This window comes from Phacochoerus africanus, chromosome 13 (genome assembly GCF_016906955.1).
Source record: "Phacochoerus africanus isolate WHEZ1 chromosome 13, ROS_Pafr_v1, whole genome shotgun sequence".
Taxonomy (NCBI): domain Eukaryota; kingdom Metazoa; phylum Chordata; class Mammalia; order Artiodactyla; family Suidae; genus Phacochoerus; species Phacochoerus africanus.
Window position 1 is genome coordinate 14194303 of NC_062556.1, and position 16844 is coordinate 14211146.

General features: G+C 38.9%; 1 protein-coding gene across 1 annotated transcript in view; it reads right to left on the reverse strand.

Annotated features, from left to right (window-relative positions):
• PROSER1 (proline and serine rich 1) overlaps positions 1-16693 on the reverse strand; it is a 30312-nt gene extending 13619 nt beyond the window's left edge. Inside the window, exons 1-6 of the mRNA XM_047756046.1 lie at positions 15838-16693; positions 12904-12969; positions 10564-10632; positions 8412-8506; positions 7248-7341; positions 4912-5022 (exon numbers count right to left, since the gene is read on the reverse strand). Of these exons, the coding sequence (XP_047612002.1) occupies positions 4912-5022; positions 7248-7341; positions 8412-8506; positions 10564-10632; positions 12904-12969; positions 15838-15882 (480 nt within the window). The 5' untranslated portion in view covers positions 15883-16693. The remainder of the gene's footprint in view (positions 1-4911; positions 5023-7247; positions 7342-8411; positions 8507-10563; positions 10633-12903; positions 12970-15837) is intronic.
• Positions 16694-16844: the final 151 nt, after the last annotated feature.

The following is a 16844-nucleotide window of genomic DNA, read 5'->3' on the forward strand; positions in this document are numbered from 1 at the left end:
AGGTTCAAATGGCAATAAATAATCATCTATCAATTATCACCTTAAATGTCAATGGACTGAATGCCCCAATCAAAAGACACAGAGTGGCTGAGTGGATAAAAAGGCAAAAACCTTCAATATGCTGCCTACAAGAAACTCACCTTAGGACAAAAGATACATATAGATTGAAAGTGAGGAGTTCCCGTCGTGGCGCAGTGGTTAGCGAATCCGACTAGGAACCATGAGGTTGCGGGTTCGGTCCCTGCCCTTGCTCAGTGGGTTAAGGATCCGGCATTGCCGTGAGCTGTGGTGTAGGTTGCAGACGCAGCTCGGATCCTGCGTTGCTGTGGCTCTGGCGTAGGCCGGTGGCTACAGCTCCAAATCGACCCCTAGCCTGGGAACCTCCATACGCCTCGGGAGTGGCCCAAGAAATAGCAACAACAACAACAAAAGACAAAAGACAAAAAAAAAAAAAAGAAAAAGAAAGTGAAAGGGTGGGGAAAAATATTTCACGCCAATAGACATGACAGAAAAGCAGGAGTCGCAACACTCATATCAGACAAAATAGACTTTAAAACAAAAGACATAAAGAAAGACAAAGAAGGACACTATTTAATGATTAAGGGATCCATCCAAGGAGAGGATGTTACTATCGTCAACATATATGCCCCAAATATAGGAGCACCCAGATACATACAACAAATATTAACAGACATAAAGGGGGATATTGATGAGAATACAATCATAGTAGGAGACCTTAATACCCCACTCACACCAATGGACAGATCCTCTAGACAGAAAACCAATAAAGCAACAGAGATCCTAAAGGAAACAATAGAAAAGTTAGACTTAATTGATATCTTCAGGACACGACATCCAAAAAAATAAGAATACACATTCTTCTCAAATGCTCATGGAACATTCTCAAGAATCAACCACATAGTGGGGACACAAAGCTAACCTCAACAAACTTAGGAGCATAGAAATTATCTCAAGTATCTTCTCTGACCACAATGGCATGAAACTAGAAATCAACCATGGGAAAAGGAAAGAGAAAAAACCTACTACATGGAGACTAAACAACATGCTACTAAAAAGCCAATGGGTCAATGAGGAAATCAAGAAGGAAATTAAAAAATACCTTGAGACAAATGATAATGAAGACACAACCTCTCAAAATCTATGGGATGCTGCAAAAGCAGTGCTCGGAGGGAAATTCATAGTGATACAGGCCTTCCTCAAAAAAGAAGAAAGATCCCAAATTGACAACTTAACCCTCCACCTAAATGAATTAGAAAAAGAAGAACAAAAAAGACCTAAAGTCAGCAGAAGGAAGGAAATTATAAAGATCAAAGAAGAAATCAATAAAATAGAGACTCAAAAAACAATAGAGAAAATTAATAAAACCAAGAGGTGGTTCTTTGAAAAGGTAAACAAAATTGACAAACCCCTGGCCAGACTCACTAAAAAGAGGAAAGAACCCAAATAACCAAAATTATAAATGAAAAAGGAGAAATCACAACGGATACAGCAGAAATACAAAAAACCATAAGAGAATATTATGAACAACTATACGGCAACAAGTTTGACAATCTGGAAGAAATGGACAATTTTCTAGAATCTTAGAGCCTGCCAAAACTGAATCAAAAAGAAACAGACCAACTGAACAGACCGATCACTAGAAATGAAATTGAAGAGGTCATAAAATCACTCCCTACAAATAAAAGTCCAGGACCAGATGGCTTCACAGGTGAATTTTATCAAACATATAAAGAGGAATTGGTGCCCATCCTCCTTAAACTCTTTCAAAAGGTTGAAGAAGAAGGAACACTCCCAAAGACATTCTATGATGCCACCATCACCCTAATTCCAAAACCAGACAGAGATACCACCAAAAAAGAAAACTATCGCCCGATATCTTTGATGAATATAGATGCAAAAATTCTCAACAAAAGCTTAGCCAACCGAATCCAACAACATATCAAAAAAATTATACACCATGACCAGGTGGAGTTCATCCCAGGTTCACAAGGATGGTTCAACATACGCAAATCAATCAGCATCATACACCACATTAACAAAAAAGTCAAAAATCATATGATGATCTCAATAGACGCAGAAAAAGCATTTGACAAAGTTCAACATCCATTCATGATCAAGACCCTCGCCAAAGTGGGTATAGAGGGAATATTCCTGAATATAATCAAAGCCATTTATGAGAAACCCACAGCAAATATAATCCTCAATGGGGAAAAACTGAAAGCCTTCTCACTCAAATCTGGAACAAGACAGGGATGCCCACTCTCACCACTGCTCTTCAACATAGTTTTGGAAGTTCTAGCCACAGCAATTAGACAAACAAAAGAAATAAAAGGCATCCATACAGGAAGACAAGAGATAAAACTGTCACTGTATGCCGATGACATGATACTATACATAGAAAACCCTAAGGACTCAACCCCAAAACTCCTTGAACTGATTAATAAATTCAGCAAAGTAGCAGGATATAAGATTAACATCCAGAAGTCAGTTGCATTTCTGTATACCAACAATGAAATATTAGAAAAGGAATACAAAAATACGATACCTTCTAAAATTGCACCTCACAAAATCAAATACCTCGGAATACACCTGACCAAGGAGGTAAAGGACTTATATGCCAAGAACTATAAAACTTTAATCAAAGAAATCAAAGAAGATGTAAAGAAATGGAAAGATATTCCATGTTCCTGGATTGGGAAAATCAATATTGTAAAAATGGCCATACTACCCAAAGCAATCTACAGATTCAATGCAATCCCTATCAAATTACCCAGGACATTTTTCACAGAACTAGAACAAACAATCCAAACATTTATATGGAACCACAAAAGACCCAGAATCGCCAAAGCAATCCTGAGAAACAAAAACCAAGCAGGAGGCATAACTCTCCCAGACTTCAAGAAATACTACAAAGCCACAGTCATCAAAACAGTGTGGTACTGGCATCAAAACAGACAGACCAATGGAACAGAATAGAGAACCTGGAAATAAACCCTGACACCTATGGTCAATTAATCTTTGACAAGGGAGGCAAGAACATAAAATGGCCAAAAGAAAGTCTATTCAGCAAGAATTGCTGGGAAACCTGGACAACTGCATGCAAAGCAATGAAACTAGAACACACACTCACACCATGCACAAAAATAAACTCAAAATGGCTGAAAGACTTAAATATACGACAGGACACCATCAAACTCCTAGAAGAAAACATAGGCAAAACACTCACTGACATCAACCTCATGAATATTTTCTCAGGTCAGTCTCCCAAAGCAAGAGAAATTAGAGCAAAAATAAACCCATGGGACCTAATCAAACTGAAAAGCTTTTGCACAGCAAAGGAAACCCAAAAGAAAACAAAAAGACAACTTACAGAATGGGAGAAAATAGTTTCAAATAATGCAACCGACAAGGGCTTCATTTCTAGAATATATAAACAACTTATACAACCCAACAGCAATAAAGCCAATCACCCAATGGAAAAATGGGCAAAAGACCTGAATAGACTGTTCTCCAAAGAAGAGATACAGATGGCCAGCAAACATATGAAAAAATGCTCAACATCGCTGGTTATAAGAGAAATGCAAATCAAAACTACCATGAGATACCACCTCATACCACTCAGAATGGCCATCATTAATAAGTCCACAAATAACAAGTGCTGGAGAGGCTGTGGAGAAAAGGGAACCCTCCTGCACTGTTGGTGGGAATGTAAACTGGTACAGCCACTATGGAGAACAGTTTGGAGATACCTTAGAAATCTATACATAGAACATCCATATGACCCCGCAATCCCACTCTTGGGCATCTATCCGGACAAAACTCTACTTCAGAGAGACACATGCACCCTCATGTTCATTGCAGCACTATTCACAATAGCCAGGACGTGGAAACAACCCAAATGTCCATCAACAGATGATTGGATTTGGAAGATGTGGTATATATACACAATGGAATACTACTCAGCCATAAAAAAGAATGACATAGTGCCATTTGCATTATGCATGGATGGAACTAGAGAATCTCATACTGAGTGAAATGAGCCAGAAAGACAAAGACAAATACCATATGATATCACTTATGACTGGAATCTAATATCCAGCACAAATGAACATCTCAGAAAAGAAAATCATGGACTTGGAGAGAAGACTTGTGGCTGCCTGATGGGAGGGGGAGGGAGTGGGAGGGATCGGGAGCTTGGGCTTATCAGACACAACTTAGAATAGATTTACAGGAGATCCTGCTGAATAGCATTGAGAACTTTGTCTAGATACTCATGTTGCAACAGAACAAAGGGTGGGAAAAAAATGTGATTGTAATGTATACATGTAAGGATAACTTGATCCCCTTGCTGTACAGTGGGGAAAAAAAAAAGTTTTAAGTTCAGAACAGAAATGTTTTAAAAAAATGACATTCTTCAAAGAAATGTTTTGTACTAATAATAATGTATCACTAATGATCAAACTCATTTTTACATACTTTTTGGATTTTTCTGATTTTAGTCACAAGCATAGTTTAGTGTACTGACATATGCCTAAATAAAAATATTTTCATTTATAATAAAAAAACAAAACAAAACAAAAAACAAAAAACAAAAAAAGTTGTATTCAATCTCATGGAACATTGTTAATTTTTTATATGTAAAAATAGCATATTGCATTTTGAACTATAAGTGTAACATTAAATATGTATTGTTTGCTTATGTTTAAAGTGTTGATAAATGCTAGCTGAAACTTGAATATTATAAAACAGAAATGTTTTTATCCTATAAAAAAAAAATTTCCTTCTCATTGCAGAAGCATCATCACTGGCATTTTCTTTAAATATCACAACTATGCTCATTTCATATTTAGCCACAAGAAGTTTCATATATAGTCACAAAAGTATGCTTACTGGGAAAATTCCATTTATGCGACTAGGTTTTCCTTTGGGATATGGATTTCCTGGGATCGTTCCACAAGAAGATATCATAGCATGAGGAGCTTTGCAGCCTCCCTTAAAAGCCTGTAAAATTAAAAAAAAAAAAAAAAAAAAGAAGAGGATGGTTAAAAAAAATCAAATAAACTCATAAAGTAGTCTGGATATAGGGAAGCCCTGTTAAATAACATGAATTAAGGAACAGCATCAGAGTTCCCACTGTGGTGCAGTGGGTTAAGAATACAACTGCAGGAGCTTGGGTGGCTGTGGAGGCATAGGTTTGCTCCCTGGCCTGCCGCGGGTGCAGCCATTAAAAAGAAAAAGAAAAGAAAGAAAGAAAAAACAGCATCACATCATCCAGCACTTCCAATAGTGAACTTGACCAAATTTAGTAAGTAAAATCTCTTCACTTGCATGGAATTATTATTATTATTTTTGTCTTTTTAGGGCCACACCCACGGCATATGGAAGTTCCCAGGCTAGGAGTCGAATCAGAGCTATAGCCCCTGACCACAGCCACAGCAACAGCGACGCCAGATCCAAGCTGTGTCTGCAACCTACATCACAGCTCACAGCAACCTTCTGAGCGAGGCCAGGGATTGATCCTATGTCCTCATGGATACTAGTCAGGTTTGTTTCTGCTGAGCCATAACAGGGACTCCCCTAAAAGAATTATTTAAATGGTAACATGATGTTTTTAATATCAGAACTAATAGACTCCTATGCAAAGATATCTTCGTAATTGTGTGCAAAAAAGCACATTTAGTATTTAATATGTCCCATTTCTCCAATGACCAAGAAATAACTTTGTCCAGCTCTAAAAACACCATGCTCATGTTGAAGGCAAAGGCAAAGAGAGCTCAGATATGAAAGAGACAGTCTCTGCTCTGAAGAGGTTTATAACTTAGCAGAACCAACACAAACTACACGGGACACTGGGTATCCAAAGAACTATACTGTTGAAAAAGTCAGAGTTCTCTGGGTGCTGGGGTTCAACCTCCTGTTATACAATTATGAGATCTACTGAGGAAGGGGTCTTGGTCCAGCTGGGGATCTTGTCCTCAACGTGTAACATGGTGGCTAACACAAACTAAAGTAGTGCTCAAAAATATGCATTAAATGAATGAAAAATTATACTAGTATGGACATACATTCCAGTAGATCTCTATGATATTACAGGAATATCAAGTTATATATAAATATACATATAAGCTATATTTTATAAGTATGTATAATGTTATCTACTTTGTTGTGGAGGTATGCTGACTTTGTGAATTCATTCACAACACACATTATTAGCTATATAATCTAGCCCCCTACCAAACATCCCAACCCTAAACATCACCTCAATTTTTGGCTATTATAAATAGTACCAAGGTGAACACCCTTGTGTACGAATGTGAATATTACTTTTTATTTCCTAGAACAAATTCCCAGATACAGAATTTTTGGGTCAGCAGGTATGAACATTCAAAAGGCCCTTCAAATTCACCTTTCAGAAAAGTTGTACTAATTAACACTGATAAAAGGATCTAGTCCTCAGAAGACTCAGGCCCTGATTCTTTCTGAAAAGGTAAAGTGACAAGATCAGAATACAAGAAAGAAAACTACAGCCGTAAATGCCTGATGCCTTGAAGAAAGTAGTCAAAAACACCAATGAAAAAGTTACTAAAGTATAAAAAGCTGAGCTCAGCTCTTGCTGTTGCTACAATAACTCACAAATAAGGCAAGTTCTCTGCTCTCCCTGAGCCTAGTGGTGGGTGTGAGGATTGTCAATGGTGGGGACATGACCTCCTTAAAATAGGTTTCTCATCACTAATTCAGTTTCCAGCTGCCACCATCCTAAGAAATTAATATCTCAGATGACGAATCAGGTTTTCTAGGCTTGGACAAGTACCACTTCTCCCATTCTTAGAGATTTTAAATTCACAAACTGGAATTTGACTTTATTAGTCATCTCTTACGAATTTGATGAAAATAAGCCTGATAACAAAGCAAATTTAAACATTCAAATTCTAAATACATAAAATTAAAGACAAAAGCTTGGAGCCATGGCAAAAGCTACCAAGGGACCGGGAATAAACAGCCCACAAGGCTCACACTGAGGGATCCACTGGCTTCTCACTCTCAAGCCACCTCTTCATCCTCCAGGGTCCCCCTCGCATCTCTCTTTCTCCCTCACAGCCAGCAGGGGTGTCTTTCTTTACCCATCGCATAACAGCAGCCAGGTTACTCATCAAAGTTAGCACAGGAATAAGACTGCTACTTTCCTCTTCATCACTATTCAGAAAAACCAGCCTCGAGGGAATTACCTGTTCCAGCACTCTCTTGCACCGTTTCTTCTCAGACATATTTATCCTGAACAAATCTTCAATGGGACGAGAATTCTGTGCATCGACAATGTTTCTACCAGGGAAACACAATTTAGCTTTCATTTAAGGACCTGGACACATATTTAATACGTAAATATATCGGAGTAATACATGACATAACAAGTATGATTATTTAGTTTGAATTGGTGAATGTAAATAATGTTTACATAAAGATGGTAAATATAATAACTGAACTGATGGTTATCTGGCTGCCTCGAAGTAACAAAGTAATACTATAAATAAAAATCACTATTTTGAGATTCTTGCAAATGTAACTTCTCAGTGTCGGGAGAGCTACTGGCAATAAAACAAAAATCACGGCTGATCTAAAACTTTAGGCTTTATTTTATGTTTTTGTGGTCATCTATAAATATATAAAAGACTTAAAACTGCGTGTGCTGTAAACCAGCCACTTATAGGCTCTTCCATTACAGAACAGGTTCCTTTTTCTTTTTTTGAGCTGACATTCATTACAATTGCTTCTCAAATGCAGTGCTGGATGCTTTCACAGATCTCACAGTATATAAAGTTCACATCCTGACTAAGCAGGTGAGATCCTTATTTTCACAACTAAGGAAAATAAGGTTCAGAAAGAATAAGGAATATATTAAGCCCAAAAAAATGCTGTCAAAATCCATCTAACTTAAGTCCTACAGCTGTATCACCAAGCCTTTCAAGTTATTCAGAGTGGGAAGGCAAAAGCAAGTCACCAAAATGCAGACAAATCAAAATAAGTAATTCTTTTTTTTTTTTTCCCCACACCCCGGGCATGTGGAAGTTCCTGGGCTAGGGATTAAACTCGCACCACAGCAGTGGCCCGAGTCACTGCAGTGACACCAGATCCTTAACCCTAACCCTCTGTGGCATGAGAGAACCTCCTCAAAATGAAAATCCCCATAAGGCCCACAACTTGCTAAGTTATAACCATGTATAATATGTACATCAGGTATTTAGACCTAAGAATTCAACCCTATGCTTTCATAGATTGTATTAGAGTTCCATTTACTAACACAATTCTGACACATTAACACACACTGAGTTAAAAGATGTTTAAAAAATCTTCCACATTTTTCTCCAATAAAGCAAAAAAAAAGAAATACTCACGAAGCTAACAGTTCAAGAGCAACTAGTTTGTCTTTACTGAAGGTGAAACAGTTGAGTATATTGACCACTTCTGCTGGGTGAACAGCCACCATTTTCTATTAATATAAAAAATAATTTTCAACATGAGACATTTTCATCCAGAAACTACCTTTGGTGGGGCAGGGAGTGTAATTAAATGTTATTAATATTTGAGGTGAAAACTGCTTAATCAATAGTTAAGCCCTAACAACCATGTGCATTAGGCCTTTCCAATGTAACTACAATAACTGAAGAGGTAAGTTCTCTTACATGCTTTTTTAAAAATCCACCATTTCTCAGTATGTTCACTTACAGAAAAAAATGTGCATGTACTACTTCCCTCAGAAAGGCTCTATTTACAAATATGGAAGATACACTACTGGAGAAGTTAGAAAAAAATTCCATTCCTTGGCTGGAGTGAGGCGTATGCCACCATCAGCCCTTCCTGCTGAAGTCCGTGGTGCTGCACAGCGTCACTGACCAAGGGTATTTCGCAGCCACATCGGGAGGGAAAAGGTGGCTTAAACAAGTTTCTTTACTGCAGAACGTTTTTTTTAAATAGTCTTTATTTTTTTCATCATAGCTGGTTTACAGTGTTCTGTCGGTTTTCTACTGTGCCGCAAGGTGACCCAGTCACACATACACACATACACCCCTTTTTCTCATACCCTCATGTTCCAGCATAAGTGACTAGATGTAGTTCCCAGCAGAACTTTCTTAAGAGCCTTGTTAATGTGTATTGTGACACTTCAAGATTGTGTGGACTGTGAGCTTATTTCACTAGGGTACCTATATTTTTGAAAAGTAGGTCTATTTATAGATTTATGTTAACAGCGGAGGACATTCAAAAGCAGTCACTATAAGGAGATCAGTTAGATTCAACACCCAATAGATTCCTAAAATTTGGAGCAGTGGTTTTCAAACACTTTTACTCCTGCACCAACAAAGAACTGGCAAAACTACATACCCCTTTGCCTGTTTTGAAATTGACATGTATGAATTTTAGTAGAAGTCTACATATTTGCCAAAGACTGATTTCCTTATAAGGTTAGCATATATTTGTGAAAACCTTGGAACCACTGATCTAGTTCATTTAATTTTTGAAAATGTCCATAACGTAACTTAACTGCCAAAATTCGTCTTCAGTGTGAAAACACTCAAATCAGATTTGTTGGAAGAGGCTGAACTTAATTTAATTCAAATAAGTGCACTAAGGTGTGCCTGTGTAGCCTTCTCATCTCTGATTTTTAATTCTAAGGCAGGTGGCCAGGCAAGCAGGCCTCAGAGCTTTGTCATGAGTTTGTTGCCTAATAAAAAAAGGCAAAGTCCCACCAGTATGTCTTACAGAAGAGCTCTGCTTTGCTCTCCCTCTCAGGACATTGCATTGCTTCTTTGGTCCTTGGAGAAAGATTTTCACCCCCAGCTAATGGGTCAATTGGGGAGATAATCCTCTTCTTCTTCTTCTTCTTTTTTTTTTTTGTAAAGTAGGAAAAAAACAATTATTAAAGAATAGAGGTACTACCAGACCCAGACACTTTCTTAAGCAGATTAGTTTAGGAAGTATCTCTTAAACCAACACTGTCCAAATGAACCTATTAAAATCAAAATTAAATAATACCTTAAAAACACCATTCATTAGATAGACGAGACACATTTTAAGTTCACAAAAGCCACACGCAGCCAATGGTTACCATACTGGATAGAACAGATGTAAAACATTTCCATCATCACCGAACGTTTGAAGGTTCGCTGGACAGTGCTGGTCTAAAAGATACAAGTATAAACCAGTCTGGCTATTCTTCTAAGACCAAACTCAAGAGAGTAAAGATACACAAAAAGAGAAGGAAGTAAATAGAAATATTTAAGAATTCAAAGCCTATGTTTTGCTTGCCTATAAATACGTCCTATTCCAATCTGCCAGTTAGAACTCTGTACAATTTAGTGGTATAGCAGCCACAACTTAAGTTCAAATTTGGGAAGTTTTAACTTTTTAACATAGCTATTTTGAATAATCAAAGTATGATGAAACTTAGGGCCAACGCAAACAAATTACAACTTGAGATGGATTTTAGAAAATGGGGGAAACTTCAAAATACTTAAATTCTACATTCTTTAGGAAAAATAATTTACTTACATGCTGTAATGCTTTCATTGCCTTCAACTGAGGCTCAGCCCAGGAGAAATATCTCAGTAAATCAACCACCTGAAAGCAAAGAACTGATTTAGCTGTAATGACAATGCATTAGCAAACATTTCTACAAGATTTATTTCAGTGCTTTGAATTACTATTCAAAGAGTGCTGCCTGGGCCCAGACAATGAGGCATCAGCATGACACCAGGTTTTAGGTGGTGCTGACAGAGGAGACTCCTGCAGCTGCTTAAATTCACATCAAATGAAACTGAAATGTCAGTTCCTTATGAGCACAAGCCACATTTCAAGGGCTCAACAGCCAAATGAAGCTGGTAGCTACCATAATGGTTAGTGCAGAGAGAGCATTTCCACTGTCACACAAAGTCTTGGTCAACATTGGTCTAGAAATAAAGGATCAGGTGCGGGGGGGGGGGGGGGGGCGCGGAAAGGAAAGTGCCTAAAGAAAAGGAAAGCTGGAAGAGTACTATATGGAGATAAGATGTCCACTCAGGAATATAAAGATATAACATGAAGGGAAAGCTTTAAAAAAATTTAGCGGAGAACGATAGTTTTATTCAGCCACAAAGGGTGGCCAGTGGTGTGGTTTACTGCAGGTCCACTAACCTCTACTCTTTTATTCAAATCTGGAAGGCATGCTACTTTCAGACCACAGATCTATTCCCTAAAAGTGTCACCATGAGTCCCTCTAGCAGCTTCTAAACGGCAAGTCACTTTAAGAGCACAGCCAGCCAGGCTTTCTCCCACTACCACCAGTGAATATCAAATGAACGAGGGAGCTATTTCGCAACAGCCAGTAAGAGGTGAGCAGGCACCAGGAGCCCAATAATGAAGTCTTCACGTGCTCACCACCACTGGGACTCACTGCCTCCATGGGCACCCCAAAAGGAAAAAAAAGAGACTCAAGATGAGAGGGTAATACAGTCTGGGTTAGTGAATTATTTTACTGTGAGTTCCTAAAAATGTATTAAGGTTTCAATTATTCCAAAAGTAAGATTAACGCTAGAAATGTAAAAAAGAGTAAAAATACTCTTTACTCCTTAGGGAGGGAGAGACAAATAGGAAACGAGTTTTGTGTGTCCTTTCCATATAATTGGTAAGAGCGTATGTCCTTACTTTTATGGGAATAGTGTCTTTCCTATACACAGGAAATGCTACCTGACACTTTACCAACCATAAGACTTTACGAACTATCATGTCTGATACAGGAAGGAAAAGCTTCAACGTAAGTAGGCTTAGAAGGTCACACTTAGAAAGTAGCTTAATAAAATTTTTCATGCCTTTAGCAAAGTCATTACATTTCCACGAAGGGTAAGTTTTGCGTAAAATTTCATACAGATACACAGAAACACAAGAGAAGGAAAGAAAAGCTGTCAGCTATGAGAAATTATAAATCTTTCTGAAACATTTAAATTAAAAAAAAGCATAAAGTGATTGTGAAAAGTAATGGGATAGCTCAAAAACACTCACTGAATAGGCAGCAACATATGCAAATCCCAAAGTAGCTTTTAGGAATTTAGAAAGCACAACTATAGGCATAAAGTTAAGTTTTGAAAATCCTGAGAAACAGGCGAAGAGTTGGAGCGTTTACAGACTCAATCTATAGATTCATCCACTGTCAACCTATTCACGTTTCCCCCCTTTCCCGGAACTGTTCTCCAGATGTCTACTTCTACTTCTGCTCCATTTTTCTATCAAGTATCTTCCAAAGATCTCTTGGAAATTCGGTTTTCTCTGTATATGTGTGTGTGTATACATGCAAACCTATTTTTTAAAATCAGCAAACTCCCCCTTAAGCTGGGTCAAAGTTTCCACTCAGCTATCATGCTGAAAATATTAGTTTTCTGGCAGTTATAAAAACTACTTATTAGACACTGCATTTATTTTTCTTATTGCCAAAATTTGTACTTAGTGATTTCGTATAAGAGCATATATCACCATTTGTTCAAGTTTTATAAAATGTAGTGAATTTTGCAATTACTGACTCATAAATACCATACAAATTTGGGTACTTTTACCACCAGAAGCTTACAAACTTATGATTTTGTGCCCAGAATAGGAACACTTTGAACTGCTTTTTTAAGACACTGCATTTTAAACTCATGTTAGCATATGATATTGTGATGAAAGCAGATTATGTTTATAAAATACCCCAACTATAAATTCTGGGATGTTTTCTACTAAAACTGAAAGCTTCTAAAGCCCCTGAATAAATACAGCAGCAAACTAAAAGTAATTCTCACCTTGACCAGGAAGTAAACAGACTTTAATCAGAACATCAGTGTTTAAAAAAAAAGAATATTGTTTAAACAAATAAACAGATACCTGTTCACTAGAGAAATATCCGTGCACATATTCAATCGCTTTTAATTTATACTCAGTCAAAACAGCCTAAAAAACATAGAAAAACAGAATTAACATATGTAAGCAGGACAGTAATATGCTTATTATCAAAACTGCCTAAGCAACTCAAACAGTGGCAGACCTCCTGCAGCCCCTGCACACAGAGGCAGCAAAGTCACCATGGTGATGTGACATTCTACCAGGTTCCATGAAGTAGGGGAGACACTGAAACTCAAGCAGGAAACCTCCCCTCCCCGAGCCTCCCTACTTACTCCTACAAAGGAAGGGAATGGAATTATAATAGATAAAATTGGACATTAATAGAAATACAGTATTTCTGTAAAGGTAATCATAGTTTTATATCATCCCCAATACAACCTGCCATTTTTCAGGTTAAATGGATCAGACATCACTTATTTATCAGACTATTATTTATTATACACCTGCACGTGCTAAATGATAGAGAAATAAGGATAAGACAAGGTCTATCCAGGCTCCCAGTATAGACAGAAATGTGAGAACCCAGGAGCCAAAGAGGGTCCTGAATTCAACCTGTGTGCCTGCCACTAACTGGCAATGCGGCCTCTGAGGCATCTAAATTCTCGAAGAGCCTTCTCACTCGTAAAGAGAACACCATTCACTACCCACCTCAGTTACAGTGAGGATTAAAATAGTCAAGAGTAGATCTTGATAACAGATAATCACTTAATAGAGATCCAGGAAATTCTGGCCTCAATCACAGGGGAAGTTCAGAGAGAAGTTCATGGCCTTGACCCAGTACTATCTAGAGCCGAATGAAATCATGTATGATCTCCTGTCAACTATTTGCTAAGCTTAGAGACGGAAACACCAGACTAAAAACCAATCATTAAAATCATTAAAAATCCACCAGTCCCCAGATGATAATTAGACTTACTGTGGTGAACCTTTTGTTGTGTATAGAAATATGGACAGTGTTGCAGGTCAATTATATACCCCCTTGTCCCTCAAAAACAACCAATCCATTTGCTTTCACTACAAAACAATGTTTGTACTTCCCACATGCATCATTCTGCTAGAAGATACTATGACCAAAGAAGCAAATACATCCAGGGAGCTAAACAGTTGAATGTTCACTGAAGAGGAGGTGGGAAGGGTATGTTGGATAATGTATTCTTGGGAGTTTCATGATCATTTATTTCCATTACTGGACACAATCAAAAACATGTTTCTGGCCCACATCCTGGATGGTGCTGATGCCAAGTCAAGTCTTACTACTTTCTCCAGCACCCGAGAGGCCCCGCTGTAGCCCCAGGCACAGCATCTAGGCACTCCGTAGTTACACAGCCTGACTACGAACGTGAATGCAGGGCCCCTCCCTCCCTTACCAGCTGAGTCAGCTTGAGCTGACTAGACCTCAGAAAGACTAGGTTTGCCACCTGTAAAATGATCAATGGTACCTAAACCTCAAGGCTTGTGAGATGGATCAAATCAAGTAACGCCTGGAGAAACTGCTTAGAACAGGCACACTCAGAAAGTGCTCAATAATTAATGACTAATATTATTATTACCCCTTCTTAAAATGCAAACATTGCTTTCCCCCTCCTTTCTTCTCCCTTCATGTTTCTTTTCCTAGAGTCTCCTTTCTTGCCTTGTTTTCAATGATAGTAATGACAGCCAGTGTCACCTACAGACCTAGGGTGAAACTCAGGAAGAAATTACCTGGTTTAAAAATTTACCTCATTTACAAAATCTGAGAGAAGTTTTTAAAAAGCTAACAGTAATTCTATCTAGATAAGCCTATCTTTTTACTCTATTTTAATAGAATAGAAATTATCTCTGGAAAATTCCTTATTCCCCTCATTAACATTTACTATGTCATCTTTTTTTTTTTTTAATTTACAAGTTGGAGAATATCTAAGTAGTGGCAAATTCTAAGTAGTCAGTAAGCTGACATTTCACTGCAGACTTTCATTGGACAAACTGGGTTTGCAAAAGCAGAAATTTCATTCATAAAAGAACATTCAATAGTCACAAACAAAAATTGAACTAACATGAACATTTGAAAAAGAAAAAAAGCCTTAAAAAGGATCAAGGAAAACAACATCTTGCTTTATAGAGAATAAAGTAAAAGAGTATCTCCACAGGCAATTTTATTAATAAATTCACAAACTGAAATAAATAATAACCACCAGAGCACAAAAACAAGCCTGCGTCTGTCGTGGGTCATAAAGACAAGAAAACGGCGAGATAATTGCCCGGAAGTCCTAAGCCCAGGACCCTTATTAACATAAGAATGGCGAGTCGGTCCTTCCAGTTTTAATTTTGTAAATTCTTATTTTTCGCTCTTAAAGAACTGGCTAATTCTGGGAGGCAGGCTACGTACTATCGCCCCAAAACGCAGCGAAAACGTGGAAAGCAGAGGAAAAAAAAAGTTTTAAAATTCAGGTTAGTGAAGCTCATTCCTATGACCTTAACCTTAATGCTACACTTTTTATTAGGACGCTAATTTTGCCCTCCCAGGCAACAAACATAGTCTGCTTATTCTGAAGACTTAAAAACACTTTCCGTAATAATAACTACCATTAAAGGAACTTTCTAAGTATTATTTCTAGTTCCCAGTCACTCTTACGTTACTGAAAGATGAGGAAATCGCCTCGGAAATATTAAAATCACTTATCCGAAAATACGGAGCTATTAAAAATCATCTGTAGAGCGCGGGATTCGGAACCCAGACTCTGAAAACAACCTCCGCAACACCGCACTGATCTCAGCCTTAACATAATTTCCGTTTGTATCGTGAAATGTATCAAAATAACGTTTCTACACTCCACGTTAAAATTCCAACTTTTTGCAATCCTATTATTTTACACGCAGTCCCTGAAAGAGAATAAGAGAATTCTTAGCTCACAGAATTAAGGAATTAAGTGCAATTACCTTTCTAATTTCATCCAGCACCGTTTCAAAGGACTTTTTGTCCATCTTGACTACTAGCTCCACGAGGTTTTAACAGTTACACTTTCAATTACAAAATGTTCATCCCTCGTCTGCTCCAATAGTAAAAATGTTTACCGCTGAGAAAGAAAAAAAGACTCAAGGAGCAGGAGAAAGGATGCGAAGAGGTAGAGTACTTCAAACGCTGCAAAAATTTCTAAAAATGGAGACTTATAAAAACTTTTTACTAAAAACGAAACCCGTCAGGCTTCCCCAGCTTCTTTACACCAAGCAGCAGGAACCCTCGCGGAAGAGCCAGGTCCTCTCTGAGTCCTGCAGAAAAACCCGCGGTTCGCAGCCCGAGGCAGAGCGTCGGTCCCTTCAACCGACGGCCAGGTGCCGCCGTCGTGAAGCCGCCTTTCCAGGTGGAGCGGCCCAGAGAATAGAGGCACCTGCGCCCCGAAACCGATGGGCGGCAAGGAAGGAGGCACTGGTTTCCCGGCCCGCACCAGCGCCTCGGCCGCCGGCCGCCTCTCACAGCCGCAAACCTGGCCTCATGGCCTGGCTAGCGCTCACTCCCAGCAGCTCTTCGGGACTCCTGGGTCCCGCAGCCCGGGCAGCGGAGGCCTGGCAGGCTCTTTGTTACCAGGTGCCACCGCTTCCGGGAGCGGGCCGGCGGCCGGAGAGCTCCAGGAGCCGGGCAAAGGGGGGAACGCTCCCGGGTAGGGGGACTCCCGAATACCGCAGCGCCAAGAGCGCCAGGAGCCCTTCCTGGTTACCCCCACAGCTTCCCCCTGGCTCCTGGGGGCCTTCAATAGGATCCGTCGCACCCGAGTAAACTCAACTCTGCGCCGCCAGCTTAGGCCACGCCTTCAGGAGCGACTTTAAAGGGGTCCTGGTGTGGGAATGTAGATGTCCATGGCGCATGCCTGGGTGTCTCGAAATTGGATGCAGCTAATGTTCGTTCCAGAACCCAAAAGTTATTTTTTGAGGGTCACACCCTTGATTCT